At 31.2% G+C, this 11,141-nt stretch overlaps 1 protein-coding gene across 3 annotated transcripts; it reads left to right on the forward strand.

The window, feature by feature from the left end:
• The first annotated feature begins 89 nt into the window (after positions 1-89).
• Positions 90-10,627, forward strand: LOC148612746 (putative deoxyhypusine synthase). 3 transcript variants are annotated; one of them, XM_088594449.1, is made up of 9 exons: positions 90-213; positions 1,363-1,585; positions 1,782-1,946; positions 3,657-3,878; positions 5,213-5,299; positions 5,827-5,932; positions 6,458-6,561; positions 7,528-7,653; positions 9,988-10,627. In XM_088594449.1, the coding sequence occupies exons 2-9, from the start codon at positions 1,391-1,393 to the stop codon at positions 10,096-10,098; spliced, it is 1,116 nt and encodes a 371-aa protein (XP_088450575.1). In that variant the 5' UTR covers positions 90-213; positions 1,363-1,390; the 3' UTR covers positions 10,099-10,627. The 3 variants fall into 3 exon arrangements, with proteins under 3 accessions (XP_088450575.1, XP_088450573.1, XP_088450574.1); XM_088594447.1 differs by having other exon boundaries at positions 94-202; XM_088594448.1 differs by having other exon boundaries at positions 120-217.
• Positions 10,628-11,141: the final 514 nt, after the last annotated feature.

An 11,141-nucleotide genomic window follows, 5' to 3' on the forward strand; every position in this document is an offset into this window, starting at 1 on the left:
AAGTTAATTTATTTTCTCAAAAAATTCTTTCGAATGGAGACTATATTTGACTCATGATCACGACGACGTTTTGAACCCATGTAGCAAATCTTTAATCCGGCGTGATCCAATCAACATTGATTGTTTATATTGCACAAGAGCACGTTGTTCAAACAATTATCAGCTGTTATTGTCTTTATTGATATTCACACCTGTTTTGACGGTAATAATCACGCAAGTATATGTTATGCCTTTGTCAAAATGGGGGGGGGGGGTTGTTCACCTCGAGCTCATCTGCAGGCACGAGACCGCAATTAATTTTCAAGTGCATTTCAATAATATACACATTTGAGCAGATTTTAAAAATTCCACCAGCGCAAACTGAATAAAACTTCTCTGGCCTAAAGATATGTACAAACAGGATTTTATATATAAATTGTAGAAAATTTTACCATCATTTTCTGAAATTAATACATATAATTCGGAGATGGGGTAAACATGACAAATGAACTGACTGGTACCTACTACCAAAGTTGGAACTATATTTGTATACAACGAAAACCAAGGGGAATTAATTGTGTTCTCGTACCTGCACAAACAGAGCCATGACAACTCGACCCAATCTTGAGCTAACCTTAACTTAAGTTATGCTCAGCTGTAAAGAGATAAATGAAACATAAAATCCTGAAGTGACATACGTCACTGTCCTGCTTCGTCCTATTAAATCTTATCTTAATTTGTTTGTATGTGTTTGAGTTTCATCCAGTTCAAATTTCAAAAGCTTTGAAATATTTTGGGATTTGACGCTGAATATGTTTTGACCACTCTTGAAATGCTACATTTGTGTAATCCTTTTGGGACTAGCATGATGTCAAGATTTTGCAGGAGTTTGTGTAAATTTAAATCGTAAAAACAAGGGAATGGACTAATGGTATTGGTAGGATTTAAACAAACTTCCATTTTAACAGACCATCCTTTTGTTTACTTGTATAAACCTACTAAGCTTTTGCAATATAGTAATTTTAAGTAATTTTTTATTGAGCATATTACATTGGAAATGACAAATTGTAAAATTCTTTTTCAGAAGGCTTAGACTAAATCTAACAATGTACTAATTTTAATAACTTTACATGTACCTGTAGGTAGATTTCTAACTTCAAATTTTTCAAAGTTCTTTGATCACATTTATTCTGTGTCAGAAACCTTTGATCTTTCTAACATTTAATCAAAATACAAGTTCAGAGCTATATCAAACTTGAATGTTGAGTCTATAGTTACTTCAACAGTTCAGTGCAAGTTCACCACTGAAGTTGTTATAAAAGATATTTACTTAATGAACTTAATGAATTCTTAAGTAATATCTCCTATTTTTGGTACACTCAGTACAGGGCCAGAGCATTGGGAAGTAAGAATGGATGGAAAATTGCCCCAAGTTGCAGCTGAAGCTGTATTGGCAAAGAGTGAAGGAATTCCTGATGGTGCAGAGAAAGTAAAAGGCTATGACTTCAACAATGGAATCAACTACCATGAATTACTTCAGTCCTACACAAAGTGTGGGTTTCAAGCCACTAACTTTGGCAAGGCAGTAGAAGAAATTAATAGAATGGTAATAATATATATCAGTAAATTGAAATGATAATCTGAACAAAAACCAAACAAATAAAACAAACAAAAAAACACATTTTGTTCAATTTTACATGTTTTTCTTTATAAGAATCTTTATCACATCCATTTAACAAAGTTTGAACTTTATATTTTGGAATGAAAGAATGGAAGAATTGAAGCACATTTTTCATTGGCAGATAGACAAGAAAATGGAAAGAATTCCTGAAGACAAGGCAGATGACATTAATATGAATCCATGTGGTAGAGAAAGAAGTAATTGTACCATCTTCTTAGGTTTCACCTCCAATATGATCTCTGCAGGTATTAGAGAGATGCTGAGATATCTAGCAGAGCATAATATGGTAAGATATGATCTTAAAATTATAACTTTTTTAAAAAAAATTGGTGATAGGTGGGTCTAGATTCATTTAGCACATTCCAGCTGAAAATGTCTAATTTTTACAAAGAATGCTTAAGAAGGCTCATTCTGTTTGTGTTTTAAAGTAGCTCCTTTCTTAAAATTTTAATCTCCATATAAAAAAAATAGGCAAATTGATGGTGACACTGACATGAGTAGTAACGGCCTACATGTATACTGCCATCATGACAAAGATTAGGGTTTACTGTTGTGGATAATTTCTAAAAATAGTGATTGGATGGCATGATCTTTTACCCTGATACAGTCATGTATTTTCACCATTACTATAGGATATGGTCTTCTATAAATACATGTATATGGTATATTCTGACCAGGTACATGTACATGTAGTTATAGTTAAGCAATAGTGAAGCATTTTTTCTTATTCCTTGCAAACAAAACTAAGAAAATTCACCATGTCCATCAGTTTTTAAAGTACCCTAAAACCTAAACCTACCTAATATGTACAAGAATCTTTTACCAAACTTTATTTGAAGGTTGGGTGTCATGCATGTATGTACATGTATTGTCTTTTTTTTTTAATTAGGCTAACATATTTACAATATTGTACAAACTCATGAAGCAATTACCAAAAATGTTCATGTAAAAATAAAAGAGTTCCCTATTACCCCTTATGCAAAATTTCCAATTAAAATGTCCATATATTTTGTAGGAGTGACCAGGTAAATATAATAGTAATTTGAATATAAATAAAAACAAAGCCATGTGCTTTTGGTCTATTTTAAGCATGAACTGTGATTACCTACATGTATTTTACATGTATATATCAGATTGAACACAAAAATATATCAAAAGAGTAATGAAGGGAACCAAGGTTAAAGCGGTAATCAAAAGAATGTAATCCAGGGACAAAGACCAGACATGGAAAACAGACATACACAAGGAAGAACATAAAGTAACTAAAATCATACATACAAAGTAACAAAAGCAAATGAGCAACTCGGACTCCACTAAAAACTGGGAGCATGGACCAGGTGCACCGGTAGGGTAAGCGTCCTCTGCTTTTCTAGAAACACCCGCCGACTTGCTCATCAAAAAGTCAAGTCCAGGGTAGACAAACGAGTTCATGATGACGACCATAAAAAAGCACATGGTTTCAATTTTTGTTTACATTTACTGTGAAAGTACTATTGTTCGTTGTGTACAAAACTTTGTGGTTTTTTTAGGTAGATTAAACAACAAAATTTGGTTTCCAATGAATAAGAAATTCCCATTCAAAAACTTCAAAACCACGAATTCAAGATCCCACAATACTGTATTTCTTTCTTGATCCTCAAAAATTGGTATCCACGAATACACAGTATCTGAGCTCAAAAGCTATAATGAACATGGTAATATTAGCTTAAAATTTTGCATTAGGGGTAATGAGAAACTTTTTTATTTTATGATGTTTTTTTTTTTTTCAATAAATGTTTTCTGAGTTCATATGATGTTAGAAATGTCTTTGCCAAAATTTTAATAAATTCAGATGCAAATCTAATTGTTAAAGATTTTTTTTTAAATAGAAGTCAAATGGACTATAATTTTGCATTTAGTAATTTGATTTATTTGCCTGATGCTTTGAAAGGGAGATAATACAAGGAGAAGCAGGTGTATTGTCATGAACCTGCTGGTAGTTTTAGTTTTCTTACAGATCGACTGCTTGGTTACTACTGCTGGTGGTGTAGAGGAAGATATCATCAAGTGCTTGGCACCTACTTATATTGGTGACTTTCACAAGTATAAAGGAGCAGATTTACGAGGCAGGGGAATAAACAGGATAGGTAATCTCCTAGTTCCCAATGACAACTATTGTAAATTTGAAGACTGGGTGATACCTATCCTTGACAAGATGTTAGAGGAACAGAAAACAGAGGTCAGTTTTATATTGAGGAAAGGATATTTCTGCACATGATTATTTTCACTACCTTTTTAAAAGGAATTAAAAGTAAGACAACTATCTTAAGAATGAAGCAATAGGATATTATTATATAGATAGCAGTGTTTTATCAAATGTTTCCTGTGTAATAAATTTTGATAATTCACACTCTGAAATAAATTCAGTAATTTCACTGTGGCATTTCTCCCGCCAAATGTCACAACTTCGATATCAATCCGCCAATCACAGAATATAAAGTTCATGTTGAAAATATCGATAAATTATGAAGAAAATCTATATAATAAATAGGATAATCAATTGGTTATCGTGAATAACCAAAATATGATCACTCATGTCAAGAACACTTGAGGATTTACCCGTGCATGGAATAAGTTCACACACTCTTTAAATCTAGGTGTTCTTTGGCACTCATGATAATATTTTAGTTATTCAGTCTTTCCAATTAATTATCCTATTAATATTCATGATCTGGAGATAAAAACTAGGTCAAGAAAACAAACAAAATACCATAAATAAAATATATCAACTGTCAAACTGAAGAATACACACAAAAAATAAAGAATAAATGAATAGCTCTTACTCTGTCAAAAACTGAACATATGAAGTAAAACATAAACATTGTTGCCATTTGAAACATATCGATACAGTATTTAAGTAGCAGTCTTACTAAGAATCATGCACATTCTGTAATATGTGATAAAACCCTAAAAAGGTTACATATTTTCATTTTTGTTACTAAGTTGCTTAATAGGTCTATATGATGAAATGTATAATTATTCACTCCAATCTGTCTGCTATGGGGAGATAATCCACATTGAAAAATCCAACAGTTTCTATTGTATTTTAGCGTCATTTACAGAGTTATCTCCCTTAATTTTGAATTCTACAGTACAGTCTATATAATTTTAATCTCCAAAGAACAAGGGTTATATGAAAAGCCTCAGATTAATTTTGGTTTACTATAACATTTTAAACAAAATTAAAAAATAAAAATAAGTAGGCTTTCCAACCATGAAGCACATTTTGTACGATTCTTATCTAGAGTGCTACTTAACAATTATTGTCTTATCAACTTCAGGGGCATCAAGATGTACTGCTTGTTTCCCTGTCTTTCCTTTTTTATCTTGTCATATCTTCCTATCTTTAATCCTTTGAATATTTACAATATTTATATTTGAATGAAGCAAAAAAACTCCAGAAAATCTCAAAAAAATATTAAAAAAATAAGAAATATAGACTTGACTATCAAACATATTAAAATGGAGATAACTTTACCTTTATCATGGAAAAAAATTACATCATAATTTCAGGGTACAAATTGGACACCGTCAAAGGTTATAGCTAGACTTGGAAAGGAGATTGACAACCCTGAATCTGTTTATTACTGGACACACAAGGTATAAGTATACATGATTGTTTTTCAAAAGTGTCATTTGTGCATAGTGTCGTCATTTTGTATAGGAACTCCCTGAAATTTTATTGGTATTGAAAAGATACATTCCCTGAAAAAATATCAAAGGATTAAAAATCACACACGGTGGAATAAATTTTTCTTCTACCAGTTCAAATTATGTAGAATAACAAATTAAAAAAAAATGCATACTAATTTTATTTCTAATTTTGAAGATTTATAGATTTTCCTTCAATAATGAGTTCTTTAAATTATTTCTCATAATGATATAATAAAATTTAGGTTTTCTATTTGGGAGCTTCAGCAACCATGTTAAGATATTAATTTTACTATAAAGATAAAAGAAATGTTAAATATCTGGAATAGGCTTTCTCCCAAGAAATGTGATGGAAACTTGCAAAGTGTAAAATGGCAGGAAACCTCTATGAAATTGAATCACCGACTTAGAATAAAAAAATATTTTTTTGTAGAATTTGTTTATTTATTTTTCATAATGTATTTTCTTTGTTGTAGAACAATATACCTGTATTCTGTCCTGCCTTGACTGATGGTTCACTTGGAGATATGATCTACTTTCATTCATATAAAAATCCGGGCCTTGTCATAGATCTGGTGGAAGGTATTAAACACTACTTTTAGGATTGTACAAACACTTGACCAAATTAAACCTGTTCAGTTTTAAAGATCTGGTTACAAATGTATGTTTCGTAAAAAAAGTCTTGTTAAAATTCAGAGAGATTGGGTTTTGTGGACTTCAAAGCATGTTTGATTTTTGATGCTTCCAGATCGTTGAACTTTCATTTTATTGTGTATCACAGTTATAGATAAAATTCCAAAATGTCACTCAAAGGAATTTTCATGTATATGGTTTTTGAAATTTGAAGTTGATTAAAGAAGTCTTAGCTTTTATGAATTTCTCTGTATGAATTAAAACCACTAAATGTCAGTAAAAGAACTGTAATTTGTACATTTCAATTTCTGTGATTTTCTGAAAATGGATGAATATTTTAATTTCAACTTGGTGTATGCCATTAAACTATGTTTGAACTAAAAATTCCCCATGTAGAGAATTAAAGAAAAAATGTTCTTGTGAAAAAAATGATACAACAATCCCATATATAAAATTTTTTTTCAATATTTGTAGATATCCGCAGAATGAACAACCAAGCTGTATATGCACTTAATTCTGGAATGATTATTATCGGAGGAGGGGTTATGAAGCATCATATATGTAATGCTAATTTGATGGTAAGTTGATGACAACAGTTATTTTGGGCAAGGGGTTGGTGTAACGCTAAATACTCATAATATTTGTTTTTGTTTGTTTAGCTGACATGTCGAAAAATGAAACTTGAAGTCAATGAAAAATTTGGTTCACAGGCTTACAGTGCATGTACATAAAAAACATTATAATAATTTAAAATGAAACGTATACTTTATTTTTAAAGATTTAATATATTTCTTGATGTATGATGGGCAATTGAGACCATAAAACTATGTGTATTTTTTCAAAAACAGAATTATTACTACACATGTTATTGTCTGTATTTTCAAGTGCAAAATCAACTTTGCATAATACAACTTCAAAGGTATTAAGTTTTGTTTCTACAATACAGTTACAGTAAAAATCTGTCCAAATTTAGACCTAAATAATTTGAAAACCTGTCTATAGCAGAGACCTTTTGAATCCTTTTGTGTCATTTAAGTACCAGTCCACATGAAATTCAGACACTGCCAATGGTAGTGATTCATGGTGAAGAAAGACTCACTAAACAAACAATGCTTTTTCAGTCTACATATGCTGTACTTTCACATAACAATAATCATTTCTGCATTCAGATCTGCACTTTTTAGAAGATCATACATTCATCTCCCACTAATATCAACCAAATGAACCAAAAGCGTAACAACCAAATGTAAGACTAAAGACTGGTTATGTGATCAGTAACTGTTTCTGAACAAGAAATAAAAGTGAGATTGGTGGGTTTTTGACATGTATGAATCACCTTCTGTCTGATTTTTATAAAGACTGCTACTTAATTATATTTTGAACAGGTGTTAATAAAACACCTGTTTAAACCAAGCACATTCTATAGTTCAAAAGGGTTCAATTTAAAATGTTGTAGAATCAAGAGAAAACCTTGTGCACCAGTACTTGAAAAAATAAACTGAATAGTGAACTGATAACATAATCATATATCTGATATGTTGCAGAGAAATGGTGCAGATTTTAGTGTGTTTATCAATACTGCCTCCGAGTTTGACGGGAGTGACTCAGGAGCTAGACCTGACGAAGCCATCTCTTGGGGAAAGATAAGAAGGAATGCCTCACCTGTCAAGGTTTGTAGCTTCCCCAATGAAATTGTTGATACTCCAATAAAAAAAATCACCATGTTTGTCTTTCCAGCTTATCTGTCCATATAACTTGTAAGTGCAACTCCTCTTGAAATTGTTCATTGGAATTTGATAAGACATAATAAACTAAGGTTTGGCATCAGTTTCAATATGCTTGAAGCAAGATCAAAATGACAGATGCTTGCAATAAGAATAATTTAATTTAAAGATTTACATATTTATTTCATACAGATAGCAGTGATTTATCAAATGTTCCCTGTGTAAAAATTTTGGTAATTCACACTGTGAAATAAATTTCATTCTCAGACTTTCTTCTACCAAAACAACACAATATCAATCCTTGATCACAAAATTGAAAATTTATGTTGCAATACAGCAATAAATTATGGCAAAAATCTATATGATAAATAGAATAATCAATTTGTTATTGTCAATAACCAAAAGTATAAACACTTGTACCAAGAACGCATTAAGATCAAGCATATGCAAGTTTCACACACTTGTTAAATCTGTGCTTACTTTGGTACTTTTAATCATATTTTGGTTATTCACTCTTTCCAATTAATTATCAAGTTTTAAAATATTGCAATCGAGAGATTTAATATAATTACATAATTTACAGTTCTGTTACAGCGAGTTGAAATGGACCAGTCCCAATTTACAGTTCTGTTACAGCGAGTTGAAAAGGACCAGTCCCAATTTCAATACAAATCTTGGTAGGCTACTAAGTAGTTTAAATAGCTCTCTAGGTAGACATCTGCCATAAATTATACCAGTCTGTCCTAACTACTTCAGAACACCTGTATGACCTTTTGGATACATTTAAGTTTGAATAGCTGTCAATTATGATGACCTTAACCTCTATATAATGCCATCCATTACTGTGTTTAGGTAGCTTGTACTCTATATACAAGTGATTTACTTGTTTCTGATTTGATGACACTGTTAATTTTATTTAAATATTCATAGACCAAGCCTATTTTTAGTTTCAATTACTTTATTGGACTGAATGCTTAAATTTCTTTTATAAAGAATTTGATGCTCACACATTGTTTAACTGAGATTCTTTCTAGCTGGAGTAGTTTTAAGAACTTAAAGTTATGGTAACATTCATTACTCTTTTGCAAAATGGCCATGTTTTCAGTTTGCAATATAAATGCATGCACCAGTCCTTTTAACGACCTTCTTAATATTAAACAGTTACAAAAAATCAGTACAGAAATCTTGTAAAGTGATTGTAAATACTAGTATCATTTTAAATTTTTGGTTTTTTTTTGGTTTACAGTGTTTTTATAAGATATAAACTTGAAAATGTACCAGTTTTGAAAATTAAACAATGATTTAAATGGCCTCAGTGAGTTGTATTTACTTGACATTTAGAGGTTAAGCTCATAATAATTGACAGCTATTCAAACTTAAAAGACAGTGTCCAATAGGTCACACAGGTGTTCTGAAGTAGTTAAGTAGGACACATTGGTATAATGTAGGGCAGATTTCTACCTAGAGAGCTATTTAAACTACTAAGTAGCCTACCAAGATTTGTTTTGAAATTGGGACTGGTCCTTCTCAACTTGCTGTAAAAACCCCAAGTATTTTACATTGTATCATTCAGTTTATAAACAGTTTTTTATCATGAAACATCAAAATCCTCATAATTTTCTAGGAATAAGAACATTTATAGAAAATTATAGGCTTAAAAATTATTTGGTGGATATCTAAAACATGTCTTATACAATATACACTATGTTCTAAATTTATTGTGTCAAGCATACCACTATCATCTGAAACAAGAAAGTTGTCAGGCTATTTGATGACGAGTTCATAATTGCCTGTTTCAAGTTTGACAATTTATTTTCTGATTCATCTAAATTCAAAATTTTTTACCATGATTTACATGTGATCTACATTTAATGGTGATGCAAATTTAGGTTTTATTTGAAAAATATGTCAGGAATCTTATTACAAAATGTTGGTTATGTTTTGTATTGTTGTTTTGGCTACTCTGATGTTGTTGACTGTAGTCAATAGAATCCTGAGCAACAGCTTAGTTTCGTTCATTGATTGTTATAAAGTTTTGGTACACATACTATGAAAGTACTATTGTTCATGGGGAACCAATTTTTGTGGTTTTTGTGGATAGGGTAGACCACAAAATATCATTTCCAACAAAAAGGAGATTCCCGTTAATGTGTATAGTGAAAACCTCAAAACCACAAATTCAAGAATGCACGAAATTATATTTCATCCCTAATCCACAAAAATTGGTTTCCACAAATAAAAGTACTTTCACAGTATTCAACTCATATGTACATTTTTTAGGTGTATGGAGAGGCTACATTGATATTTCCATTGGTAATTGCAGAGACATTTGCTAGGCGAGAGAAGGAATACAAAGAGTTAAATTCATCAGTATCTAAACAAAATCCTTAGTTGTGAATCAGCAGCAATGACATTCTAGGTCTAAACCTATAGGGCATATTAGGACATTTATAAGTCCAAACTTCATGCACCGAAAGTCAGTTGGGCCAGACAGAGAATCAGAAGTTCCTGCCTGTAGATATACACACTTTCAATGCACATTTAATCAGTTGCTTATGAAATCAGTCTACTGCATACACTTTCAGTGCACATTAAATTTCATTATTTTGATCAGTGGGATTTGATAATAGATCGCAGATCTAATCTGAGTCTAGAGTTACAAATTGACATCTCTGTGATGGCCAGAAGTCTGAAAGAGATGTAGAATCTGCAAGTAGAAAATTTTATTGTAAATGCAGACCTGTAAACTCTCCTACAACTAGAGTGAGATTCAGAAGAGTTAAAACAAAACGTTGACAAAATACAATTTATGATATTGCAACTTTGACCATCTATTTTTTTACATTTGTCATGGTTTATCAGTTGTCTTACCCTACTTTAGGATAACATATTAAAATAGTCATTTAAAATTATATAAAAACATTTCTTCTTTACTGGTTGTTCTCATGTTAAAATATGTGTTAGGCCAAAATTAAAAATTCCTTTTATTCCCGCATGCAACCGACTGTTTGAAAACGTTGTGACTGAGATTTTTTTTTTTTTTTTTTGGGGGGGGGGGGGTTATTGGATGTCCTTTTTTTTCTGGATTGTCAGGCAGGAGTCGTTCTGTATACATGTATTATAATGAACAATGAAGTTGTTTCTCTTGTTGTAAACACGTGTCAAACGATCGTAAGTACTCCGATATTCCAATTTCTATGATTCAGATGACAGTCTATTTCTTACGAAATTCTGTTTTGAAAATTTTTACAGGGTAGGCTTATCTGTAACAGTTTAGGGTTTGAAGAGGTACAAATTGGGCCATGACAGAAAAAATTAATGGATTTTGAACATTTATTGGATTCCATATTAAAATCCCTGCCTGCATTTTTCAATCTCTCACAGTTTTCTAGTTATAAGATGCCAAAGGGCCCACAATAAAAAAAAGACTTTTT

This window comes from Perna viridis, chromosome 7 (assembly GCF_037379345.1).
Source record: "Perna viridis isolate PV_CMFRI_1.1 ecotype Kerala chromosome 7, ASM3737934v1, whole genome shotgun sequence".
NCBI classification, from domain to species: domain Eukaryota; kingdom Metazoa; phylum Mollusca; class Bivalvia; order Mytilida; family Mytilidae; genus Perna; species Perna viridis.

Bases quoted from the DNA above. Each gene is read 5' to 3' on its own strand.
- LOC148612746 (XM_088594449.1), top strand. From the start codon at position 1,391: ATGGATGGAAAATTGCCCCAAGTTGCAGCTGAAGCTGTATTGGCAAAG. The intron at 1,947-3,656 runs GTAAGATATGAT...GTTTTCTTACAG, and splicing joins ATCTAGCAGAGCATAATATG to ATCGACTGCTTGGTTACTAC. The intron at 6,562-7,527 runs GTAAGTTGATGA...GATATGTTGCAG, and splicing joins TATGTAATGCTAATTTGATG to AGAAATGGTGCAGATTTTAG.